This window comes from Peromyscus leucopus, chromosome 7 (assembly GCF_004664715.2).
Source record: "Peromyscus leucopus breed LL Stock chromosome 7, UCI_PerLeu_2.1, whole genome shotgun sequence".
Classification (NCBI taxonomy): domain Eukaryota; kingdom Metazoa; phylum Chordata; class Mammalia; order Rodentia; family Cricetidae; genus Peromyscus; species Peromyscus leucopus.
Genome location: NC_051069.1, coordinates 99,127,410 through 99,153,540, shown reverse-complemented (window position 1 = coordinate 99,153,540; position 26,131 = coordinate 99,127,410). Strand labels below are relative to the sequence as shown.

General features: G+C 48.6%; 2 protein-coding genes and 1 long non-coding RNA gene across 3 annotated transcripts in view; 1 reads left to right on the top strand and 2 right to left on the bottom strand.

Annotated features, from left to right (window-relative positions):
• Positions 1-4,050, top strand: part of LOC119088373 — a 10,423-nt gene extending 6,373 nt beyond the window's left edge. Inside the window, exon 2 of the long non-coding RNA XR_005092046.1 lies at positions 3,223-4,050. This is a non-coding gene — a long non-coding RNA (uncharacterized LOC119088373). The remainder of the gene's footprint in view (positions 1-3,222) is intronic.
• Positions 3,178-9,993, bottom strand: LOC114705263 (inactive serine protease 45). Its single transcript, XM_028887068.2, has 6 exons — positions 9,858-9,993; positions 7,959-7,985; positions 5,726-5,873; positions 5,020-5,294; positions 3,911-4,074; positions 3,178-3,630 (listed from the first exon to the last, which is right to left on the bottom strand). The coding sequence occupies exons 1-6, from the start codon at positions 9,961-9,963 to the stop codon at positions 3,388-3,390; spliced, it is 963 nt and encodes a 320-aa protein (XP_028742901.1). The 5' UTR covers positions 9,964-9,993; the 3' UTR covers positions 3,178-3,387.
• Positions 9,994-12,916: 2,923 nt separating this feature from the next.
• Positions 12,917-18,303, bottom strand: LOC114705170 (putative inactive serine protease 43). Its single transcript, XM_028886859.2, has 6 exons — positions 18,191-18,303; positions 17,755-17,976; positions 17,395-17,554; positions 16,338-16,600; positions 15,452-15,612; positions 12,917-13,495 (listed from the first exon to the last, which is right to left on the bottom strand). Exons 1-6 carry the CDS (start codon positions 18,267-18,269, stop codon positions 13,259-13,261), a joined length of 1,122 nt encoding a protein of 373 aa, XP_028742692.1. The 5' UTR covers positions 18,270-18,303; the 3' UTR covers positions 12,917-13,258.
• Between the last annotated feature and the right edge of the window lie 7,828 nt (positions 18,304-26,131).

The following is a 26,131-nucleotide window of genomic DNA, read 5'->3' as shown; positions in this document are numbered from 1 at the left end:
ATGGGACTCTCGAAACTGAGAAGCTTTTGCAGGGCAAAAGACACAGTCAATAAGACAAAAAGACAGCCAACAGATTGGGAAAAGATCTTCACCAACCTCACATCTGACAGAGGATTGATCTCCACAATATATAAAGAACTCAAGAAACTAGACATCAAAGTACTGAACAGTCCAATTAAAAAATGGGCTAAAGAGCTAAACAGAAATTCACAAAACAAGAACTACAAATGGCTGAAAGACATTTAAAGAAATGCTCAACATCCTTAATCATCAGAGAAATGCAAATCAAAACGACTCTGAGATACCACCTTACACCTGTTAGAATGGCTACGATCAAAAACACCAATGACAACCAATGTTGGAGAGGATGTGGAGCAAAGGGAACACTCCTCCACTGTTGGTGGGAATGTAAACTTGTACAACCACTGTGGAAATCAGTATGGCGGTTTCTCAGAAATTAGGAATCGAACTACCTCAAGACCCAGCCATCCACTCTTGGGCATATACCCAAGGAATGCCGATTCATACCATAAAGATACATGCTCAGCTATGTTCATAGCAGCACTATTTGTAATAGCCAGAACCTGGAAACAACCTAGATGCCCATCAACGGAAGAATGGATGAAAAAAATGTGGTACATATACACAATGGAGTACTACTCAGCAGAGAAAAACAATGAAAGCATGGAATTTGCAGGCAAATGGATGGTACTAGAAAAAATCATCCTGAGTGAGGTAACCCAAACCCAGAAAGACAGTTATGGTATGTACTCACTCATAGGTGGATTCTAGATATAAAATAAAGAACAATCAGACCACAACCCATAGAACCATAGAGGCTATATATATAGCATGGAGGTCCCTAGGACGACTGTGACATATAATAAATTTCAGTTTTACTCAATTATTGAAAAAAATTAGCCAAATGAATGGAAACACATGAACTATGAACCAAAGGCAGAGGGGCCCCCAGCTGGATCAGGCCCTCTGAATAGGTGAGACAGTTGATTGGCTGATCAGTTTGGGAGGCAACTAGGTGGTGGGACCAAGTCCTGTGCTCATTGCATGAGTTGGTTGTTTGAAACCTGGAGCTTATGCAGGGACACTTGGCTCAGTCTGGGAGGAAGGGACTGGACCTGCCTGGACTGAGTCTACCAGGTTGATCGCAGTCCTCAGGGGAGGACTTGTCCTGGAGGAGGTGGGAATGGAGGGTGGGCTGGGGTAAGGGGAGGGGGTGGGAGGGGGAGAATAGGGGAACCCATGACTGATATGTAGAACTGAATGGTATTGTAAAATAAATATATATATATATATATATATATAAATAAAATAAAAAAAGAACACAGGGGAAAAAAAAAAAGAAAAGAAAAACAACTAAGTCCCAGGAGTTAGCTCAAGTTCTTTCTGATATTGGAAAATATGTTTATGGGTTTCAGTGTGCATCATAGCTAAAATAAAGCTTTAAACAATTAACTTCAGGTAACTAGAAAACAAAGAATTGGATGGTTAGTTAAGATAAATGGACTGAGCTCTAAAATATGGAAAGTGAAACTAGTAACCTGTTTTGTGGCAATTATAGAAACCTCTACTTATGTAAATGGCTCTGGCTGAAAGGCTCCTGATCTATGAAAAGTCTTGTTTTTCACCTGCAATATGTAAAATAGTTGATCATGTAAGAGATATGAAAAATATGTTGTTTTTACTTGTAGTCATTGTAATCATTCACTTAAAAAATAAAATGTAACCACTGTTGTTCGAATCTTAGATGGTCTTTTAATAAAAAAAAAAAAAAAAAAAAAAAAAAAAAAAAAAAAAAAAAAAAACACAGTACCAAATATTGGGGTAAAAGCTGAAAAATCAGAGAAGCAGAGCAAGCCACAGCTACTACCTATTTATTACCTCATGAACTCCACAAATCCTTTAACTGAAATCCTCTGAGTCTTCACCTAAAAGGCTCTGAGCTGAACTACCTTAGTTCCTGTTTCTCAAACCTTATACACCTTTCTCTGCCCTGCTGTCACTTCCTGGGATTAAAGGCGTGTGTGCTTCCCAGTACTCAGATTAAAGATGTGTGCCACCACTGCCTGGCTCTGTTTCCAGTATGGCTTTGAACTCACAGAGACCCAGATGGATCTCTGCCTCCTGAGTGATAGGATTAAGGGTGTGTGCCACCACTCTCTGGCTTCTATGTCTAATCGAGCGGCTGGCTCTGTCCTCTGATCCTCTGGCAAGCTTTATTGGGGGTACATAATATATCACCACATAACCACAGTGTAACTTTTATATTGCTTGAAAGATTCTGTTGGGCTGTATAAGCTGTAAGGGAAAAAATAAAAGAAGAAAGAAGGAAATCACCAGGTAAAATAAAGAAGGAAGACATCGGGAAGGATGGAGAACGAAGACGTCAGGAAAGATGTAGGAGGAAGACATCAGGAAAGATGTAGGAGGAAGACATCAGGAAGGATGGAGAAGGAAGACATCAGAAAGGATGGAGAAGGAAGACATCAGGAAGGATGTAGGAAGAAGACATCAGGAAGGATGGAGAAGGAAGACATCAGGAAGGATGGAGAAGAAAGACATCAGAAAGAGGAAGGGAAACATCAGGTAGAAGAACAGAACAAAAGAACAGAGCAGAACAAGGACAAAATAATAACATAAAGAAAAAGCTTTCATTCCTCAGGAAAGAAGTCTGTGTGTTTTTCTCACTGACTCTGCATCTCTCTGACCTGCAGAAGGCTGATCCCTCTGCATCAAACTTTGTTCAAAAAGTGTTTTCAATTCAAATGCACATGGAACACTCAGATTGGGCAATTAGGCCTTGATGGGTTTTCTAACTCTCTACAGTGAGTGCATCACACTTTTCACAAGCAGTTTTAAGAGAAAAGAAGGAAGGGAAGGAGGGAAGGAGGGAAGGAGGGAATGAGGGAGGAAACTAGCTAGCTAGACTCTGGCTGTGGATTATTCCCACTGTTGGCCCATATGGCATATTTCAACTGTCCTGACACTATGACCACTGTTACAGGGAGGAAACTGAGACCACAAGCCCAGGCCCTTAGTCCTGTGTTCCAGGACTAGAAACACAGCAGAAACCATGAGCCCCCACACTAGATGCCTACCTACCCACCTGCCCTGACCCCCAGAAACACCCCCAAAGAACAGAGAGGGAAAAGGGTCAGCTCATGCTCACACATATTTAATCTCTGTTCTTGTCTTAAATTCCAGAATGTTGCTTCCAAGCCACAGTCCCCTTCTTCTGGCCACTCAAGGCCTAGTCATCCACCACACCCCTCCCCGAGGACCCAAGCTCTCCAGGGACCACTCCGTTCCTGCCCTGACTTCTGTGGAATATGGACATGCAACCTTGATCAATCATCTACCTAATGCCATTCAGGAGAGGCAAATCAGGAGAAGGAGCTGCGGCAGCCAGAACAGGAGTAGGGGGTAGGGGGCCCTGCAGGGCCCTGGCAGTGCCCCGTGGTTCCTTTGCTCCTGGATCCATCTGGTATATCTGGTGAGGCGAGTGTATACGCCTGGATTCTGAGCTTTGATGCAGGGCTTCTTCCGTGATAACACCCCAGCCAGAATCCATCTTCCATCAACTTCACAAGCCAATGGCCCCCCGGGATCCTCCTAGGCAAAGACAAAGGAGGAAATGGAGGACCTGCCGGGACCACAGGACCTTCGACACCCACCCCTCAGTTTAGCTTAAGAGAATCACTCCTCCAGGAGCTCACTGGCTGGGGCCCCTTCGGCTTCTCAGCTGGAGACCACACTTATGAATTGCAGCCAATAGCAGCAGTCCCAGAGAAAAGAGGATGAGAACAGAGCTTGGTGCTGGTCACGGGAAAAGGGGCCAAGCCCCAGGACTCACCCTCAGAAAGAGAGTTGCAAGAAGTCCCCAGAAACTCACGTAGCACAGGTCCACTCCGTAATTAGTGGCACAGATCATGCTCTTCCGGACAAGGGGGATGACTCGTGGATAGAAAGACTTCTCGTGGAAATCACGGTCACACCTTCTGTTGTCTATAATGAACACCTCTGCCTCCCAAAGCTCTGGAGTCTGTGTCAAGTTGTCTGTAGGGCACACAATGGATAAGTTGTGACCCCTCGCTCCCTCCACTCAGCCCTGCAGGTCCGCTGAGCTCTGCCCCACCACACCCAGGCACCTCCCTTCACGTGGTCTTTCTTTACAGTGTAGGCCTGACACAGGGAGCCCTTCACCATGCGAGGCTTGGTTCGGAGCCCCTCCTCAAGGAAGCTTTTGCTGCTGAACCCGGAAGGCTACCAAGTCCCAGCACGGCCACCTACAACTTGGGACCCCAGCCCTGTGATTGTCTTCTTTCACCAGCATTTGCTCCCTTAGCCCCAACCGACAGCTGCTTCGCTAGGCATTTCCGGTCATCTGTCTACTCAGAGCTCGGCTCAGATCCCCTGCCCTTGACCTCAAGATCCGCTGGCAAGGTCTTTGCCTTGTTTGCTTTGTTTTTAAATAGTCTCATACAGCCCAGGCTGGTATCAAATTTATGTACCTAAGGCCAGCTTTGAACTCATCACTCCCTGGCTCCACCTCCCTAATGCTGGGATTACAGGTGGCATTCATCAATGTACCTGGCTTCTTCGACACTTTCTTTGTCAGCCTCTGTACCACCCACCCCCGTCCCCCACTCTGTGACTCCCTTTCCGGCAGGGCATGCATTCCAAGGCCAAGGGCTCAGAGCAGGGCAGCTGTTTCAGTTGTGGCGGGGGGGGGGGGGGGGGGGGGGGGGGGGGGGGGGGGGGCACTGGATGGCTTCCTAACTCTGAGTTTCTGTGTGAGGCAGATAATTATGCCTGCCCAGCCCAAGCAGTGTTAGCCTGACTGCAGTGCCTGTGTGAACTGTGACAGTGAACACCATGTGACAAGAGCGTCACACACTCCAAACCGCAGGCTGGAGACCACAGCCATAGCCTCCTCAAAGGCGCCACCAGGGATGGGGCAACAAAGGCCCAAAGGGACATCCCCAAACCCATCCAACTTACCCGGGGAGTGCTTCTTACTCTGGCCCCAGCCAGTCACCCAGCACTGAGTCCCAACCTTCAAGTTGAAGTTGTACTCTGGGAGACAGATGGGCTGCACATACTTGTTGTAGGTGACAGGAATATCCAGATGGAGAAGGGCAATATCGTTTCTGAAGAAGTTCCGGCCCCAGTACTTGGGGTGTAAAACGATGTCACCCACACGAATCTTCCGGGCCCAGGAAGAGGCTTTGGGCTGCAGCTTGCTGCTACCCAGCATCACTGAGTATTCCTTGTTGCTGCAGAAACAAAGCCCACCTGGCAGACATCCGTTTCCCACACAACTATGCACCTGCCTCCTCCCAGGACCCTTCCTTTCCCTAAGTCCCGAGAGACATACTCTGTCCACTCAATCTGGATTAATTCAGTCTAGGCACCCTTTCATTCACAGTCCCATTGAGTCAAGGTGTGTGGGCGTCACTCCTGGGGTGGGGGTCTGGGTTTTCCTGTTGCCCAGCTTAGGATACGGTCTCTGTTGTTTGGGGTTCCACCCCAACGTAGTCCCAAGATCTTGTAAGATCCCAAGCCTGACTCTTTCCCTGTGCTGGTGACTCTTCCCACTCTGCCTTGTTCCCATCTCCTCCATCATCTCATAGAAGTACTGAGGAGGCTGGGCTGGGCCCATGGTAGCGCTAGGCCTCTAGATCCTGGAATCATGGGTCACACTCACCCCTGGATGCAGTGAGCTGCAGAGATCACCCAACTGAAATCAATGAGGGCCCCTCCACACACGTGTTCATTTTCTATGCGAACGCTCACTTCCCAGGGCCAATGGTGGATCTCCTTCAAACTGTCTGGCCACCAGGGCTTGCCACAAACTTCAGAACAAGCATTGCAGAGAGTACAGTGTCCACAGAGAGGAAAATCAGAATGAGTGGTAACAAGTCGCCCTCCAGGGTCAGGTTGCCAAGGCTGTTCTATCAGGGGCTTCTTCCCATTTCAAAGGGAAGACACTGAGGGGCAGAGGACAGTGGACCCCAAAGGCACCGAACTAGACAAAAAATGACAGTCACAAAGATAAGAGCAGGAAGGAAGAGACAGAGAGACCAACAGCTGGAGAGTGAGGATAAGATCCACAGAAGGCCATCCACGCCGAACCTCACAACTATGCAGACACAGAGCAGGAGTTTCAAGATGGAAAGTGCTTCTCTTGCACTGGACCATGTTCTTAGAAAGTGTCCCGTTGGCTGCGTCTCTCTGATGCAAAAAGTCCCTACACTGGTCAGAGTGGGAAAAAAAATAGCTATGAATTTCTCCGTGAGAGGTCTTTACCCTCAGCAGTCCGGACCCCTCAATTATTAGTTTGCATGCTGGCCTACCAGTCAAGGTGTATGAATGAATGAATGAATGAATGAATGAATGAACATAGGTGCAGAGATTCTAAATAAAGTACAATGTGCTGCCCGGAGTGGTGGCACTCACCTTTAATCCCAGCACTAGAGAGACAGAGGCAGGTGGATCTCTGTGAGTTCCAAGATAGCCAGGGCTATGTAGAGCAATCCTATTTCTAATAAATAAATAAAATAATAAAAACAAAAAAATAGGGGGCTGGAGAGATGGCTCAGAGGTTAAGAACACTGGCTGTTCTTCCAGAGGTCCTGAGTTCAATTCCCAGCAACCACATGGTGGCTCACAACCATCTACAATGAGATCTGGTGCCCTCTTCTGGCCTGCAGGCTGAACACTCACTGTATACATGATAAATAAATAAATATAATCTTTAAAAAAAAGAAAGAAAGAAGAGGAAGAAACCCTCAAAACATTTTTGAAAAGAAAGGGTGAGTGAGAGGGAAGAATATGACAAAGTAAAATCACAAACATGTTGCAATTGTTCTAACAAAGCTGACTACATACTAACTGGAAAATCAGCAAGGGGCTGGCTGGAGAGATGGCCCAGCCATTGAGAGCGCTTGCTGCTCTCCCGGGCTTGGCCCTCAGCACTAGCATGTTGACTCACAATCATCTGGAACTGCAGTTCCAGGCGACTTGGCACCCTCTTCTGACATAAGGCACATACACACAGGCAAACACGCCAGCACAGAAGATAAAAATGAACAAAAACAATTTCATGTCCAAATAAAAACATCTTTAGGGGCTGGGAGACCGCTCAGCTGGTAAAGTGCGAGCACCAAGACACGACTTCAGTCCCCAGCACAGAATAAAGCCAGGCATGGTGGTACAGGCTTGTAATCCCTGGTGCTCACTAGCCAGCCGGTCTAATCCTAACCGGTAACCTCCCAACTAATGAGACTCTGTCTCCAGAAACAAGGTGTGGGCAGTGCATGAGGAACAGCACCTGAGTTTGACTTCTATTCTCTACATGCATTTGTACACATTCTCACACACAAGCCTGTGCACCTGCACACACACACACACACACACACGCACACGCACACGCACACGCACACGCACACGCACACGCACACGCATCATCTTAAATAAGACTGAATTACAGAGGGAAACCAGGAAGAAGTGAGGCTTGGCCAGAAGCAAGAACATAGTAAATTAACCACTTAGTCAACAGTGAACCTTAGTGGAGTCCTGACAGAATCCAAGGCCATGGAGACTATGGACTCAGCCATGAGCTCCCCGGATCTAAGGGGAAAGACAGGAAGCCCCAGGAACCAGGCTCAGCAGCCAGTGCCCCCAGGAAGCTCCTTATGAAACTGTAGGAGAGGCTCAAGCCTGAGCCAAATTCAAAGTAGCCCGCATTCTCATGGAAGACCTAGGTGCTCTTTCTTCTAAGCAGTTCGGATCATGTCCTAGATCGACAATTGCTGTTTAGGAAGTACATCCAATACTTGCTTCCTACCAAGCCAGAAATGCTAGTGAGGCAGAGACGTTGAGAACATACTTTCCCCAGGAACTGGGACTTCCCCTGCCACGGGGACCCACTGACCCACCTGGTTGGATGCGGTTCTCTTTATCACCTGAAGGAGAAAAGGAGAGCAGCCATGAAGCTCTAGCTTGCAAAGGGATGGCAGTCAAGTGGTGCATTTTGTATTAATTAGTCCACTCACTCCTTCACCAAATCGCCCCTAATCTGAAGCTGTTCCCCAGTCTGAAGTCCAGGCTGGGAAACACCTGTATCAAACAGAGCCTGTCTGGGGACACGTGCTGCCCAGCTGTTGAGACAGTAAACACGTAACTACCATGTGAGATCAGGACTGGGACAGGGCCAGAGATGTCAAGTGACTCCAGAAGAGGGGGCAGGTTTAAGAGACAGTGGAGAAAAACAAATAAAATTGATTTAAAAAAAAAAAATCCCTCGGGGAGAAACACAATAGTATATTCCAGAGCCTTTGGAGGACAAAAATGATGTCTGTGGTGGAAGAGAAAAATAATGGCAAAAACAAAAATAATAAGTAAATAATGTCTGGAGCTGAGCATCAGAGGCCAACCAGAGAGGGCCACATGAGCCAGGCTGAGAGGCTCGGGGAGGCCAGTGGAGGTGTGGACCGTGTGGACTGTATTATGAAGGCAGCAGGGCAGAGCCAGGAAAGTGGAAAGACAGACGGCGTTGAGATCTCCATAGCGTCTCTGCAGAACTCGGGCAAGCAGTGAGGGATCTGGAGGAGGCTCTGAGACAGACATGATGAGGACATGGGTTGGTCTAGAGGCACTGGCTTCTGAATTCAGAGACAGGGGGCTGTCCTTCACTTCACTAAGACAGACAACTAAGACAGCAAGCCAGTTTTCAGGAAAATGAGAGTCTGGCATGGACACCAAAGAAGTGAGATGCTTCGGGATGGTTCCGGGGAAGAGGTCCAGCAGGTGGGTACGCCTGCAGGCCATGGTTTTAGGGGTGCCATGGCACACTGCAGCTCCATGCCTGGGGCGAGTGGCAAGACATAAGCCAGGGAGTAGAGAAGGGGAAGGAATCAGTCCCTTCAGAAACATCCTATGTCAGAGGTGAGCAGAGACTGGGCACGGCGTGGGCACGGAGGAGAGGGATTCTACTGAAACTCAAGACTCAGAAAGCTGGGAAGGTGTCATGTGCTTGTAATCCCAGTACTTAGGAGGTGGAGTCAGGAGGTTCTGGACTTCAAGGCTATCCTCAGCTACATGGAAAGTTCAAGGTTATCCTAGGGTTCATGAGACCTTGCCCCCCTCCCCAAATAAAAAGAGAAAAAAAGGATTGGAAAGGGTTGGGGGAGGAGCCACAGGAAATAAAAAGGGGGGCAATAAAAAACCAAACCAGCAATAAGGACAAGGACAGGTCAGGAATGGGCTGAGGATTGCGTGGGAAATAAAATGGCAGAGGGAAGCATGAAGTGATAATGACTCTTGGGGAAGGCTGGCAGCACACTGGGAGGGATGCTCGAGCAAAGCAATGAATCGCTTGGACGGATGAGCATGTCCGGTGTAAGCAGCACCTCTCAGCCCCCGCTCCAGCTCCACTCCGCTCCGGAGGCATACTCCCACCGGCGAAGAAGTGGCCTTGGTTAGTGTTACAGAGTCCTTAGATATGGAGGGATCACTGGGGACTGCGGGGGGGAGAGTCTGAAAAGACAGCACTCAAGGGCTGGTGATGGGAAGAAGCCAACGTTTAGAATATCATCCTGTTGAGAGGCTGGAGATATGGAAGGTGCCTGAGCATGGAGGATGCTCTCCGCTACTGTCTCCAGAAGGCCACAGGGCAGTTGTAACCTGAGGAACCTAGGATGGGTAGCAGAAGGGAGGTGACAGCGAGGTGGGGATGGCGCACACAAGTTCCAAGTGGCTGGAAAGGAAGAGCCAACCTGAGCAAGACTGGAGAGGAGAGGACCCAGAAAGGGCAACAGAGAAGGGGCCTGCCTCACCTGAATTTGAAGGCGGAGGCAGCAACATCAGCATCACAAGACAGGTTAAGACCCAGGGCCTCAAGGATCCGGGCCAAGCACCCAGGCCACACAACGACGTAGCCATGAGTATCTATGGGCTGCGGAGACAGCACCAGCGTGCTGCCACGTGCCCACCCACCCCCGTACGTGATGACGTCTTAGACACGTGACATGACAGCGCCAAGAGCCTGGCCACGCCTCTTCAGGACCTTCGAATTCTCGCACCTGGACCCAATCTGGTCCTTAAGATGATTTCAGATCCTCTGACTGGGAGTGGATCTCAGATTACAGATCTATGAAAACAACCTCAGAACTCTAAGAGTGTGGCGGTGCATCGGGGCCGAACTGGTGAAAGATCCCCGGGCCAGGAACAGCCTCTTGTCCAGCCTCAGGCTGTACTCTTGTTCTCTGGGCCTGTTGCCCAAGGAGTTTCATGGTCACTACTGACAAGGACGGGAAAGCCCAACAACAGAAAATAACAATATTGCTGGGAAGGTGATCTTGAGAAAGTAATGGCTGAATTGGATCAAGGATCGGGCAGGGTTGGGGACAGGGTGCTGAGTGAAGAAGAGCATCTGTCCTCTTCCTTCCTCAGACCAACAACATGAAGGATTGTCACCACTGAAAAGGAGCAGTTGTTTGTGCCCGGCCTTGGGCATAAACAGGGCTTTCCACAGTGGGATGATCTCTATGGATCTTCAGAGTGTATATTGTGAGATGACCACCCAAATTCCTGTTTCCTGTTTAGTTCCAAGTGTCCAGCAGAACTCTTGAGATCCTGTCACCCAGTCTGGCATTTGAACATTGTTTGTGTGTTTGTTTTTTGAGACAAGGTTCCTCTGTGTAACAGCCCTGGCTGTTCTGGAACTCGCTCTGCAGACCAGGCTGGCCTCGAACTCGCAGAGATCTGCCTGCCTCTGCCTCCCAAATGCTGGGATTAAAGACGTGTGCCACCACCACCCAGCCAGCATTTTTTTTTTATTTAACCACAGTGGTGGCCCTCACTTCTAATGCCACTGGAGAGGCAGAGGCAGGTGAATCTCTTGAGTTCCTGGCCTACCTGGTCTATAGAGTAAGTTCAGACAGCCAGAACTGTTACACAGAGAAACCCTGTCTTGAAATACAAAACCAAAAATGGTTAATTTTATTTTTTATGTGTGTGAGTGTTTTGTCTGCATATATGTCTGTATACCACAGTATGTGCCTGACGCCCACAGAAGCCAGGAGGCATCAGATCCCCTAGGGCTGGAGTTATAGGTGGTTAGAAACCACCATGTGGGTTCTGGGAATCAAACTTGGGTCGCATGAAAGCTCTTAACCACTGAACCGTCTCTCCAGCCCCCAGCTTGGCATTTAAGTGAGTTTGAATGAATAACTTGCGCCACTTACACAGCAAGGTAGGCAAGAGACGCTTGTCCTGCCAGCATTTGGTTCCCAGAGTTAGGTCCTCTCAGCAGCTACACCAGCAGCACCTAGGAACTTGCTAGAAACCTTCATCCTCAAGCCTTGGCCCAGATTTCCAGGATTGAAAACGTCCTTGGTGAGACCAATAATGTGGATTGTATTTCTCTTTAGACAGGGTCCCTCTCTGTGTAGCCCTGGCTGGCTTTGAACTTGTGGTAATCCTCCTGCTTCTGCCTCCCAAGTGTTGGGATTACGGATGTGCCCCATCACTCCTGGCAGTAATGTGGACTTTAACAAGCCCTCGGAGTATGCTCACACAGGTGAAGAACGGACCATGAGGCTAAGAGTAGACCTATATAATGGGAAAACGCTCTCTCTTGACATAGACTAACTTGCTGTAGTGAACAACGTGAAATTCGTGGTGTTAGTCTGTGAAGAGTCAGTGGTTTCTGCAGGGTGGAGGTGGTTTGGGGTTTTGCTGTTGTTTTGACACAGCACCTCATGTATCCCAGGTTAGCCTCAAACTCAATTTGTAGCAAAGGACCGACTGGCTGTCCTTGCCTCTACCTTCCAAGCAGTGGGGATATGAACAAACATGACCTCCTCTGCTCTGCGTCCAATGGTTTCTTCAAGTATCTGGTGATGCATGTGTTCATTAAGAGGTGGGTCTGACAGGGCTACATAGTGATATCCTGTCTCAAAAATAAAAATAAATAAATAAAGAGGGGGTTGATGTAACCTTGTCGGATTCATCCAACCTTGGGCAGTGGTCGGAATTGAATGCCCACCAAAGCCATGGAGAACAGAGTGTGAAACATGGAGCCCTGGAAAGACAAAGGGTGGGAGGGGGGCTCGGAGGAGACTGGGGAACACATCTACAGTCAGACTGTGTATGAGATGGAGGAAGCTGTACGGAATGCAGTGAATCTCTTAACATCCTCCTGACTTTGGGAACACGGCCCTCGGAAATAAAGTCAGATGAATAGCAAGAAGAGAAGGACAAATCAATCAATCAATCAATAAATAAATAAATAAATAATAAAAAGAAGAGAAAGACTGTTTCTCCGGCCCCAGCTTCGTTCTTGCTCCCAGGTCCTGCCCCCCCCACCCCCAAGTCCCTGCTCCCAGCTTGGAAAGTGGTGCAGCTCAGCTGAAGTTCCTGCCCGGACGCTGATCTCTGATAACCACACCAGGCACACAGGGGGCAGGACTGCCTACCAAAACTACCTACAGGACTCCGGTCTGAGCTAGCCCAGGAACTACAAGTAACTTCCCTAGGTAAATGGGGATCCAGTTCTCTGAGTGGCCAAATATCCAAATACCCCAGGTGAGCAGAGCTTTCGGGACACACAGGACATGCTCCAAACATTTATTCGGCTCATATTTGAAATCTCCCCACTCCAAAACTGCCTCAACACAACTTAGGGTGACTCTGGATGTGATCACCTGAGGAAGGGGTGCCAGGCAGGATTGTCCTTTCATGAAACCTATGAGGCAGAGCTTGTACACTCACTGAGACCCCCACAGGGAATTTCTGCCAGCCTCACATACTTAAGTCCCAGCTTCATATCTCTGCAGGGAGCTGGCCATGTTCCCCCTCCCCTCCTTCCCTCTCTCCCCCTTCCTCCCCCCTTTCAGCAGTCACTGAGCCGTGTGATACAGAGCCAGTCTCTCTTCTTGGCAGGTGTCCTCCATAATGTTAAGAGTCATTGTGCTCCACCTAGCAGTCAAGCTGGCCCTCTCGTTGGGGTCAGTTCACGCTCATTCCCACCAGGCAAGAACAATCAGGTATGGGTGCGTCTGAGACAAGTGACCCGAACATCAGTCGGGACACTCTGCCACAGTCCACTATGGCTCTCCCCAGGGCAATGGATCCTGACTGGAATCTGAAGACAGGGTAGAGCGAGGGAAATGAGACTGGAGAAGAGGCCTAGTGGGAGACTCAAAACCAACAGGAAGAAAGTGGGCTAAGGCAGTCACAGCATTACCAGGATGGCCAGCTGAGGCACCAGAGACAGGGACAGGACCAAGACTCCCGTGGAATCCACACAGGAAGTCCGACTTAAAATATATTTGAGCCATTCATCGTATTCTGCAATGTCTGTGTAAACTGAGGGGACAGAGACTTGACCACAGTTGATGCCCCAGCTCACAATCCCCACCTGGATCCATGTGTTGTCAGATTCACAGACAAGGGGGCTCCCAGAATCTCCCTGAAAAAGAGGAGAAAGAAACCAACTGCAGGGAAGGACAGGGAGCAGGCTGGCTGCATTGAAAGGTGCTGGGAAGACTTCCTCCGGCCCCAACAACTCTTCCAGGCCTAGCTTCCACTATGCCTGGCCCTAGATTCTTTTAATGGCTGAGATTTAACTTTAGCTTATATGAGAACTGCAGTATCCTCTGAGCAATGCTACACCTTCTCTGATGATCAGGCGCATAAACACAAGATGCAAAGCCAGTCCAGCCCAGTGGAGCAGTCATATATTGAAATTGACCTCAGGAGTCCCTAACCTACAGATCCAAACCCTTTCTGGAGAACTTCTAGGCCTGTCATGACTCACAACTCTGACACTGTGACAGCCCTGTGCTCTCGAGTATGCAACCTGCAGAGCCCTCTCCAGCATCAGGCTAGTGTCTAGCTAGACTGGTCAGTCCTGGGTTTTGAAAACCATGAGATATTTTGAGCCTCATCATTGCATGGAGGTGCTGGAATCTTTATCACAGCCTCAGAAATTCTCTCTGCCCTAACCCCACTGAGTGACCCGCTCAATGTCAGCTGCACTGCCTGTAGGAGCCTGAGACAGTTCCACTTCAGCACAATTCTGCATGGCCTTGCTCCACCCTAAACCCAAGGCCCTCCAACCAGCCCCCTCAAGCACACCTCCCTCAGCACCCAGGCTCTGCTCAGGACTCCTAGACGATGCAACAAGCTCTGAAGTCTTCAGTCCAGGCACCGTCCGCCCAAGGGAGTCACTTATCTGGAAGGTAACTCTCACCACGCCCACCCAGCTTCACCTCCCAGTCCTGGCTGGGCCAGTCTAGAAATTTGACATAGCACTCCAGGCTGTATATATTCCAACTCTAACCACTTGTTTTTTGTTTTGTTATTTGCTGCTGCTGCTGTTGTTGTTTTCTTTTTTCTTTCTTCTTTTTTTTTTTATTTTGGTTTTTTTGGTTTTTCGAGACAGGATTTCTCTGTGTAGTTTTGGTGCCTGTCCTGGAACTCACTCTGTAGCCCAGGCTGGCCTCAAACTCACAGAGATCTGCCTGGCTCTGCCTCCCGAGTGCTGGGATTAAAGGCATGCGCCACCACCGCCAGCTGTTGTTGTTTTCTTTGTATAGCCCTGGCTGTCCTGGAACTTGATCTGTAGTGTAGATCATGTTGACAGACCACACTAGTCCCAAACTCAGAGATCTGCCTGCCTCTGCCTCCCGACGAATGCTGGGATTAAAGGAGTGCACCACCACTTGTCTGACCACATTGTGATCCCATTGCTCCAAATAGATACACAACTTTCTTCAGCATAGGACCTCTGGACCCTTAGACATGCCTGTGCCCCGTCACAACAATGACACCCTCCGCTTTCCACTAACAGCCCAAAACCCCTTCTCAAGAGTGCAGCCTTATGCAGAGGGAAGAAATGAACCTGGGGATCCTAGAGGTACTCGCAGAAAGAGCTTCAATTTATCTCCTTGGATTTTGCCTTCCAGAGATTTATAATGTCTGTGTTGCAAGGGTGAACTAAGAAAATATAGGTCAAATGCCCGCGTTGGCATGGTTGAGTGCCACATAAAACTCAGTGCAAAACACTGCATTATCACCCTCAGATTTAAATGCTTTAGCAAAGTCACTAGGTAGCAAGACTAAAACTTTTAGAAGGACCAGGCCAGGCCAACTCATGGAAAACGTGAGGACTCACTCCATAAGCCTTAACGAAGGGGTCTGTACAAGATGAAGCAGCATGCCACTGTGGCTCACACCTTCTAGCCTGGTGTCAGGAGGCAGAGGCAGGAGGATCTCTGTCAGTTTGAGGCCAGCCTGGTCTACATAACAAGTTCAGAGCTACACAGTGAAACCCTGTCTAAAAAAGGAGGCGGTGATAGCAGGTAACTCAAGCCTTTGAGGTGATGACCAAAACATACAGGCTTTAAGGGGCCCATAAACTGACCCAACAAGGACTCTGTCCTGACTCATGCCGGCCGCAGATCATCCCTTCCATCACTAGGTTTTCAGATGTCTTCAACTGTCTCTGGAACAGCCGATTACAATGCTTCTGGAGAAGAATGTTTTGCTGAACCTCCTGAAGGGGAACTGAGGTGAACACTGGATCTACAGAAAGACAATTTAGGATCTGTACCAGGAGGTGGCAGGAGCTACCAGCATCTGCTCTGTGCCACAGGGTATGTGAACATACAGTTGATCCCTTAAAACAGACAGGCCAGCCGGGATGTTGGTGGCGCACGCCTTTAATCCCAGCACTTGGGAGGCAGAAGCAGGTGGATCTCTGTGAGTCCGAGGCTAGCCTGGTCTACAAAGTGAGTTCCAGGACAGGCTCCAAAGCTACACAGAGAAACCTGTCTCGAAAAACAATAGATAGATAGATAGATAGATAGATAGATAGATAGATAGATAGATAGATAAGACTATGCACTGGACACCTGTCCCATAGGAAACAGACAAGAAAAGTTTTGCCAGCTAGAAAATGACAACCAAACATCTGCCAGAGTCTTTGTGGTAAGAGGGTCAAAGGTCCTGTGCTCTGCTCAGCCCAGGAAGGAGGAAGCTCAACCCTTCGGGGGAAGAACAGCTCGAACTGGTCAGTAAGTATCACATGACCCCAGCCAAATCTAACCTGAACAGAAACCATCACACCTGTCACCCAAGCACCCAGGCCCTGACACAAAACTAAAAACCCTAACCCAGTGACAGTTCCTCGATGGCAGTGCATTCTTCTCCCTCCTCCCCTGCGCCAGCTAGGAACCCGCCCCCCCCCCCCCACCGACCAACCCTGGAGCACCAGGCGGTCCCATCTGCATCCCGCCTGCCAGGCTCACCATTTTCCCTCTGGTGGCCCCAGCCGGTCACCCAGCACAGCGTCCCATTCTTCACCTGGAAGGGCTTCCCAGGGAGGCACACAGGCTGGATAAGTGAGGAGTAATTCACAGGGGTGGCCAGCAGAGCAAGGGCAATGTCGCTCTTCATGCTTTGAGAGTCAAAATTGGAAGGATAGACGATGTCTTGGACTGGGACCAGCGTTGCATTTTCAGACTCAGAATTCAACACGTTGTCTCCCAGCATCACCGTGTACTCCTCCTGGCTGCAAGGAAAGCGCGTGACCCTTGCAGAGGTCCTTAAGGGCTTACACACCCCCTCTATACACGGCACTTGCTTCTCAGCCCAGCCTTGTGTGGATGCCAAGCATCAACCCTCCTCCTCCCTCCAAACCATGTTCCCTTCTCCAGGACCCCTGACCACCCTTGCCTGCCCAGCAATGCTCCAAGTGTGGTTCTTAGACCAGTATCACCTGGAAACCTATTAAAAATGAAGATGTTCAGGGTGTCACCTGAAACTGAATAAGAATCCTGGACTGTCACTCCTTTTACAGATGAGAAGGAAAAAAATCTCTCTCTCTTGAGCACTGACTGCTTTTCCAGAAGTCCTGAGTTCAATTCCCAGCACCCACATGGTGGCTCACAACCATCTGTAATGAGATCTGGTGCACCTCTCTCTCTCCTGAGAATCATGAGACAGAACACTTAAATAAATAAATCTATTTAAAAAAAATCTCTCTCTCTGTCTCTCTCTCTGTCTCTCTCTCTGTCTCTCTGTCTCTGTCTCTGTCTCTGTCTCTGTCTCTGTCTCTCTCTCTGTGTGTGTGTGTGTGTGTGTGTGTGTGTGTGTGTGTGTTGGTTTCTCTTTGTAGCCCTGGCTATCCTGGAACTCACTTTGTAGACCAGGATGGCCTCAAACTCACAGAGATCTACCTGCCTCTGCCTCCTGAGTGCTGGGATTAAAGGCGTGGCCCACCACTACCCAGCTAAAATAATTTTAAGAGATGGGGACAGGACATAGCTGGATCAGGGGCCCCAAACCAGGTCCCTAAACACTCACGCATATATGCAGTGGGCCGCAGTGAGCACCCACTGATGGCTGATGAGGGAGCCGCCACACACGTGTTCATTTCTGCTCTGCAGGCTCACCTGCCAAGGCCACTTCCTTACTGCCGATGGCCTCCCATGATTTAACTCCATAATTCTACGGCCACATGGTTCTAAAGCGGGATTAAAAGGGAAGCCATTACTTCACACCTCCATCCCATCCCACACACAGTCGAGGTCATCCTCAGGAAGGGACTATCTCTCCAGCCCTCCAAGGGCAGGAGCTGACCCTGCCTCCCCAGGCAGACTGGGTTGCCCTTTGACCTCTCAGACAGGCCTGTAGAGCCCTGGCACCAGTCACCAGTGGCAGTACCTGGAAAAAACGGTCCTGCTGGAGAGCTGCTACTGGATTCCAAGACATCTTTGGGTGTGGTCGGTGAAGGAGTCACCGATCCTGGAGTCCCAACAGGGTCTGGAGACACCGGAACTACCGAAGGATCTGAAATACTCAGGGGTTTCATGCGGTTCCGGTGTGCCGGGGCCGCTGGACTTGTGGGCATCGCTCTGGAATCCCCGCTGGGTCTGTAAGTACCACCTAAGGAAGAGACCAACAGGAAAGGCTCAGGCCGAGGCGTGCCTGCGCCTGCGCGGCTGCTCGCTGCTAGCCCGACAGCCCCAACAGCACCAGCACGGCCTGCCACCAACGCCAACACCATCACCATGGCCACCCCAACCCAAGCCAAGCTCCATGCAGCCACACCTCTGCCACGGGTACCACCCGGGACCCCTGTCCCCAGCCAAGGTCTCACTAAACAGAGGCTGAAGAAGCTGAAGCCAGACCAGGAGGGCCAGGAAGCCGCCCGGGTCACCCCTGCAGAAGCTGCCCATCCAGGCCTTGGGCTCAAGCAATCCCGCTCCTGGCACCCCCGCCCCCCAGCAGTGGCTCGTGCAGATGCCTCTGTGTAGGCCTGAGGGCTGTGTGGGCTGTGTGCGTACAAGTCCAGAGTGGCTCCCTAAGACATCTGATCCCTGAGTTATTCACCAAAAGCTAGGTGAGTAGCACTGTCATGGGAGAGACTTTGAAGGCATTCTAGATCTTATCAATATTAAATAAAAAGCGGGCCGGCCGGAGCACTGGCTGCTCTTACAGAAGACCTGGATTTCATTCCCAGCACCCACATTTTGGCTCACAACTACTCATAACCCCAGATCCGGGGGATCCCGTGTCTCTTCTGACCTCTGTGGGCACCAGGCACTCTCAAGGTGCACACACACACACACACACACACACACACACACACACACGAAGACAAAACTCTCATACACATAAAATAAAAAATATTAAATGAAAGGATATTAAATAAAAAGACTACTTCAGTCCCAGACAACATAACATCCTAACAGTTTGATAATCTCCTTTTTAACCTCTGGGGGTAAAATAAGACCATACAGAAAACCACAGAAATACACAACTTTGGTAATCCATGTAAAGCGACGATGCATGTATCTACAGTCCAGGTCAAGACACAGGACTCTGCCGGTGGTTCAGGAGGCCCTCCACATACCCTCCATGGCACAACTAGAGGCTGTGCTCATTAAGCTTACTTCCATATAATTAATTACTTGTGTTTCCTGTAGTCCCCGTCCCCAAACATGCTTCCCTGCATGCTGCCCCCGAGTCTGGAAGGGCTGTTTTACGCTTAATGTATCTTGAAAGATGCTTAAGACTGCACTTCCTCCTCTGTCCTCCACACTTCCTGTGTAGAGGACCCTGGCTTGTTTGGCCTGTAGAGTCTCCTGCAGTCTAGACTCTGAGAACTGAACATATTCTTATTCTTCTCTATTTCCTGCAAGTCCACAGTGGGACCCAGGTCCCGGCCCTCTATCAGCCACTCAAGTGCTGTATTCTATTATTAGGAGACACACAATGTCCACATGGTTTTCTTTGTTTAATTTTGTTATGTGTATGTGTGTTTCACCTGCATGTATGTAAGTGTACTGCATATGTGCCTGGTGCCCATGAAGGCCAGAAGAAGGCACCAGATCCCCTGGAACTGGAGTTATGGATGCCATGTGGGTACTGGGAACTAAACCAAGATCCTGTGCAAGAGCAGCCAGTGCTCTTAACCACTGAGCCTTCTCTCCAGCTCCATCACATGATTTTCCTCTGCGACTTTACAAATGGTTTGATGATTTTGCCTAGAAACACTAGTCTCTTGGGGGTGTTGAAAAATAATCATCTCATAATTGCAGCATTTTTCTTTCAGTCGTCAGCGGGAACATTTTATCAAGAGCTTGGATATTGACACATTTTTACAGGTTTTAAAGAATTGCAACTGTCATTCCTACAGTGGTGGATTGGGAAACTCAGCCCGATGTTTTGCATCTTTATCAACCAGGAAGTGGAATCTATCCAGCTGTGGTAGCTCAAGCTTTAATGCCAGCAATTAAAAGTGAGAGGCAGTAAAAAGGCAAGTTCAAGGCCAGCTGGGCTAAATAGTGAGTTCGAGGCTTCCCAGTGCTAAAAAGTGAGACTTTGCCTCATTTTCCCACCCTGTTGACGCTAAGATGACTTTGTGATCTGCTTCTACCAACAGAAGCCACGTTGTGCAACTTCTGAGCTTAGAGGTTAAAAGTCCTTAAAGGGTCTGCCTTCACCCATTCAGACACTGTCCTGAGGCCCTGGTCCTGCTGGAGGATGAGAGCCTTCTCAAGAAAGCTGAAGCCTCCAGACTAAACTCAAGACCATCCAGGACACTGTGCTCTGCTTTATAAAGACATCATAAGCGCTGAGTTAGCAAATACTGAACCCTTGCTCTTATTGGAAATTCAGGCTCACGCTCCTGTGAGCCTCTCTCTACTCATGGCATTCTCAGTGTATCACCCGTTTCTAAGTGTGTTACTCTGTAAACAGCTCATTACATCCACTCTGTTAGTTGACTGCACTCCCAGCCCACAGCGCTTTAACCCGTGCTTGAGGAAAAGCTGCCCCAAGAAAACTTCCCCACGATGTACATCCTAGCTTTCTGGCACTTAGGAATGCTAAGCAGCATTTCAGATTATTGTTGAGGTTCTTTGAAACTGAAAAGAAAATACCAGCAAAACCCACAAATATGTAAGAAAAATGTGGTGGTAAACACTTGTTTAAATGAGAGCCCAAGGAAGCAGGAAAATTATCAGGCGATTCAGCTCTTCTGAGGAGCATGCGCACCAATGTCTCAATGTTTCCACAGCTCTGTGAATATCCACAGTGAAATGTCAAGCATGGAGGAACACTGCACTGTGTGAGGACACTAAATTTGGGACGCTGTGTCACCGGCAATGGATCCCTCAAACTTTCCTGAGGCTTGTATTTATTATTCCGTTTTTTGCCAAGCATGGTTCCCGGAAGCAGTCTTGACAGAGATGAGTGCAGCGGTTTGGGGAGAAGTGTGGTGTCATTGGGAGACACCACATAAGAGAGCAAGCGAGGCAGGACTGGAAATTCAGAGGAGCTGAGCTACCAGGAGCTGTGGCTAGGGTCTCTGCTGGTCATACCAGCAGCCCTTCCAAGTCTTGCCAAATGTAAAGGGATAGGCTTCCCCTCTCTCTCTGCATACCAAAGATTGTGTGTGTGTGTGTGTGTGTGTGTGTGTGTGTGTGTGTGTGTGCTGAGCCTGGGAAGAGATGTTATCTTAGTGGGCGAGTTCCTGGTAGCTCCACATGCTTTTTCTGAGAGGCCAACACTGAGTCAGTCTCTCAGAAGCAGGAGGCAGGTGTGACTTCTCAGCCAATGGCGTCTGCAGGTACACTGCTGCTCACTACAGAGTGAGTGCCTGTTCTGATTAGTACTTGACTCATTCGGTTAGGATCCCAGTGGTCCTTTTTTATTCTTTATGTGTGTGAGTGTTGGCTGCCTGGGCCTGTGGAGGTCAAAAGAGGTCATCTGATCCCCTGGGACTGGATTTGGTTTAGAAGAGCCTGTGTATTTGGTTTTTGACTAAGCCACTCATGTAGGTGGCTGGTGCTGGAAAGCTGCGACACCCATTGGTGACCTTGTGCAATGAGCAAAGCAACTTAACCACTGAGCCTTCTTTCCAGCCTTGACCCCAATGGTTTTAATAGTGGTCTTGATGTCTGGAACGATGATAAATATCAGATTTTACGAATTTCTTACTCACATCTATACATTTTTTTCAAGCCTTCTCTCCGGTCAAGTCTAGGGGTAATGGTGTCTCAAGATCATAAAATCTGGCCACTAGAAATGGTCACTGATATCTATTCCTCTTGGCCTTTATGACCAGAAACTGCAGTTACTATCTGTATGTTTTCTTTTGCTTTTTGTAAAATCTAGTGTGTTCAGTAGAACCCACTGTCTGCCACTCACCTCCTCCTTTCTCTGTATCATCTCTTTTAGAGAGAGGTTCCACCCAACCACCGTGCCCCTTATCGGGAGCCTTTCTAATAACTCCCTCTGTCTGGGATTAGTCCGTGTTCCTCTACTCCAGGTGGAGGACAGCCCGAGTACAGCTGTAATTGAGGCAGCTGACCACAGCACCAGCCAGGACATTTTACAGCTGAAATATCCCCGCTTGCTCCACTGAGGAGATCCGGGGCAGTGGATCCCGACTGGAGTCTGAGGAGGATGTGGCTGCACAGTGCTTGGCTGGGATGGGGGTGGCCATAGTGGTGGCTACGGTCTCTGTTCTTCCTCACGGGGAACTAAGAGCCCTAAGGGAGAGTCCAGAGAGATGCTGAAAGCCCATAGGCCCCAGCACTGAGGAATCACCTGAGATTCCCAAAGATTCCAGATCCTACCACAGCTCCTGCGTCTCCAAACCCCACAGGACTCCAAGAGCAGGGTTTCCTGCCACGGTAGCCACAGAGGGGAGTCTTAGAATCCAATGGTGCCTCCCAAGTACTGCTTCTTGGTGCCAGGGCTCTCTCTACAGGCCTGCCTAGGAGGTCAAAGGGCAACCCAGTCGAGCTGGGGAGGTGGAATCAGCTTCTGTCCTGGGGATCAAAGAGGCAGGTCCTTCCTGAGAATGATGTTGACTGTACTGGCAGCCTATGTGTAGACATGGGTTGAGAGTATGATGCCGAAATCACTAACCAAACCACAGCAATAAACCCTGATGAAGGAGAGACTAAGTTTTTGTTTGTTTGTGTGTGTTTTATTTGGTTGTTTGGTTTTGTTTATTTTAGTATTTTATTTTGGTTTGGTTTCTCTGTATAGCCCTGGCTGTCTTGGTGGCACATGCCTTTAATCCCAGTACTTGGGAGGCAGAACCAGGCAGATCTCTGTGAGTTCAAGGCCAGCATGGTCTACAGAGCAATCCAGGACAGGCACCAAAACTACACGGAGAAACCCTGTCCACAAAACCAAAAAAAAAAAAAAAAGGGAAAGGTGAGTGCCATGATAGATAGCTTCATAAAGAGCATAAAGAGTCCCAAGCTGTGGCCGACAGCATCTGCGTGTGTACAAGCCACCAAGATGCCCAAGAGGAAGGTCAACCCTGTGGACAGGTCAGTGAGGGAAGGGCCCCCGCCCAGCTTGTTGTCTGCTAAACTTGTATTGCAAACACGGAAAAGGAGCTAAAAAGGGGAGCAGGAAAGGGTACATTTTTGTCTTCACACACCTGAAAAAATAAATGCGACAAAAGGGACATTGTGCTTATGAACCCACTGCGCTGTGGTGGTCCGTATGGTCAAGGTGACAAGATCAGTGAGCATTTCAGCAAGCAGCAATCACTGAACGGGGGCGGGGAAGGGGGTGTGATGACAGAAAGGAAGGGCGGGAGGGAGGGAAGTGGTGAAGGGGGGAGGGGACTTGGTGAGCAGAAGCAAGACTCACTGCATACATGTGTGAAACTGTCAAAGAGCAAATAAAATACTTTTTAAAAAGAATTGCAGCTAAGTATTACCTTATTAAAGGTTCCTTCTCAAGGTTATGGACTAAGGAGTGGAGAGATGGTCCAGTGGTTAAGAGCACTTGGGTATCAGCATCCCTGCCAGGCCGCTTACAAGTGCCTTTAACTCTAGCTCCAGGAGACCTGATACCCTCTTCTGACCTCTGCAGACACTCATACATATGTGGTGATATTATGTTCCCCAAAATATTGTGCACCCTAATTTATCTGGGGTCAGAGAACAGAACAGCCACTAGACAGACATAGAGGCCAGAAAATGATGGCACTCACACCTTTAATCCTAGCATTCCAGAGGCAGAGATCTGCCTGGATCTCTGTGAGTTCAAGGCCACACTGCAAGCAGCCAGGCATGGTGACTCACACCTTTAATCCCAGGAAGTTATGGCAGAAAGAAGAAAGGTATATAAGGCGTGAAAACCAGGAACTAGGCTGGTTAAGCTTCTAGACTTTTGAGCAACAGTTCAGCTGAGATTCATTCTGGATGAGGACTCAGAAGCTTCCAGTCTGAGGAGACAGGATCAGCTGAGGAATTGTCAAGGTGAGATGGCTGTGGCTTGTTCTGCTTCTCTGATCTTCCAGCATTCACCCCAATACCTGGCTCCAGGTTTGATTTAATTATAAGACCCTCTAACAATTCGTGTTATATATGTATACATAAATAAAAACAAACCTTTAAAAAAGATTATGGAAATAAATTTAGACAACCTTAAAAAGAAGAGAGAGAGAGAGAGAGAGACTGAGAGGAGAGAGAGAAGCTGGGTGGTGGTGGCACAAGCCTTTAATCCCAGCACTTGGGAGGCAGAAGCAGGCAGATCTCTGAGTTTAAGGCCAGCCTGGTCTACATAGTGAGATCCAGGATAGCCAGGGCTACACAACACAGTGAAATCCTGTCTCAAAAAACAAACAAGAAGAAAAGAAAAAAGAAAAGAGAAAAACAGATAACCTGAAGTACACATACACATTCTTGCCATATAGAAAGGGCTACATTGGTGAATTCTAGCAAACATTTAAGGAATAAAAAATACCAATTCTACACAAACTTTCTCACAATAATTACAGAACAATGAATATTCTGTCAAACAATTCTATAAAACCAGCATTACCCTTTTTTTTAAGCATTTGAAGAAAAAAAAATACTTTGAGCTAGCAAGATGGCTCAGTGGATTAAGGTATCTGCCACCAAGAGCACGTGCCAGAGTTGATTTCCAACTCACACAGTAGGCGAGAACTGACCCGCCCAAAGCTGTCAGAGGATGGTATGTGAATGAGGTGCACCACTTTGGACTCACCAAAACCGGATAAATAATGGAGTGTTTTCTCTGAATCTGTCAAATGTTGATGGACTAGACATTGTTTATGTAATTCTTGATTGTATTTATTGTATATAGTTTTTCTTATATTAGTTATAACCTTCTTTCATTATTTTAGACATAAAGGGGGAAATGTGGTGATATATTGTGTACCCTAATACTTAAGATCAGAGAACAGAACATACCACTAGATTAAACACAGAGGTCAGGTAGTGGTGGCACACACCTTTAATCCTAGTACTCGGGAGGCAGAGATCCATCCAGATCTCTGTGAGTTCAAAGCCACCCTGGACTACATGAGATTGACTCAGTCTAGGAGAGAAAACAGAGCAAGGCAATGATGGCACATACCTTTGATCCCAGTACTGGGAAGCACACATGCCTTTAATTCCAGTGATGGCTGGGTGGAGAAAGGTATATAAGGCGTGAGGAGACAGAAACTAAAGGCTTTTGGGCAGAAGCGTCCCTTTCAGCTAGAGGCTTTTTTGGCTGGAGCCTTTTGGGCTGAGGAAGCTTTTTCGGCTGGAGGCCTATCGGCTGAGGCTCTTTCAGGCTGAGGAGTTGGTGAGGAAAGAGGTGGTGACTGTGGCTTGCTCTGTCCTCTGATCTTTAGGTAAATTTCATTAGGGTACACAATATATCACCACAAAAAAGTTTTAAAATCTAAAAAGAAAAGGTGTATGTAGACGATACGATAGTGTACGTGGGGATCAGAGAGGGGCTAGAGACAGACGGTTTAGCAGGTAAGAGAACTTACTGCTCTTCTAGAAGGCCTGAGTTTGATTTATAGCACCTACATGGCCCCTCACACCCATCTGGCAACTCCGGTTCCGGGATCTGACGCCCTCTTCTGGCCTCTGCAGGTACTGTGTGCAAGTGGTCCACAGACACACATAGTCAAACCCCCATATACCTGCAGTCCTGGCACTTAGGAAGCTGGGGGGAGGAAGATCAGGCTAGTCAGGACTGTAAACCCCTGGAGGCCAGGCCCTGTCCCTGAGGACCTCCAACCACCAGGCTCTGCCCACAGAACGCTCTAATGGCCATAATTGCTGAACTCAGTCTCTCAAGACACAGGTGGCCAAGCTCTGCCCTACAGAGTAAAATGCCCCAAGATCAGGCTACAAAATCCCACCAATCCCAGGCCACCCTGGAAAGCTCCGCCCCCAAGAAAGCCTTTATAAAGCCTACATCTCTCTCAGTTCTTTGCAGCTTCTCTCTCAAGCAGAGGCAGCCACCCATTTTCCCCATACATCTACTCTGTGAGGTTTCTTGTGGGGTGTGATACTTTGTGGTCTTCCTTGGCTCCCCACTGCCAGGACACCTTTCCCTTTAGAGCTGTAACACTTGCACTAGAGATACCTTTCCCCTCAGAGCTTTACACTTAGATGGACCACACAGCAAAACCTTGCATTAAATACAAAAACAGGGCTGGAGAGACGGCTCAGTGGTTAAAAGCACTTGCTGTTCTGGCTGAGGACCCAGGTTCAGTTCCCACTACTCACATGGTGGCTCACGACCATCTGTAGTT

What these genes read in the sequence shown, in the direction of transcription:
- LOC114705263 (XM_028887068.2), bottom strand. Translation starts at nt 9,963, where the DNA reads ATGGCTACGTCGTTGTGTGGCCTGGGTGCTTGGCCCGGATCCTTGAGG. An exon ending in AGAGAACCGCATCCAACCAG is followed by an intron (nt 5,874 to 7,958) that starts GTGGGTCAGTGG and finishes CTTGTTCTGAAG; the next exon opens with TTTGTGGCAAGCCCTGGTGG. An exon ending in ACGGAGTGGACCTGTGCTAC is followed by an intron (nt 3,631 to 3,910) that starts GTGAGTTTCTGG and finishes GTCTTTGCCTAG; the next exon opens with GAGGATCCCGGGGGGCCATT.
- LOC114705170 (XM_028886859.2), bottom strand. Translation starts at nt 18,269, where the DNA reads ATGGGCAGCTTCTGCAGGGGTGACCCGGGCGGCTTCCTGGCCCTCCTG. An exon ending in GCTTCTTCAGCCTCTGTTTA is followed by an intron (nt 17,977 to 18,190) that starts GTGAGACCTTGG and finishes TCTCTTCCTTAG; the next exon opens with GTGGTACTTACAGACCCAGC. An exon ending in CAGGACAGAGTCCTTGTTGG is followed by an intron (nt 13,496 to 15,451) that starts GTCAGTTTATGG and finishes CCTCTTTTTCAG; the next exon opens with GGAGATTCTGGGAGCCCCCT.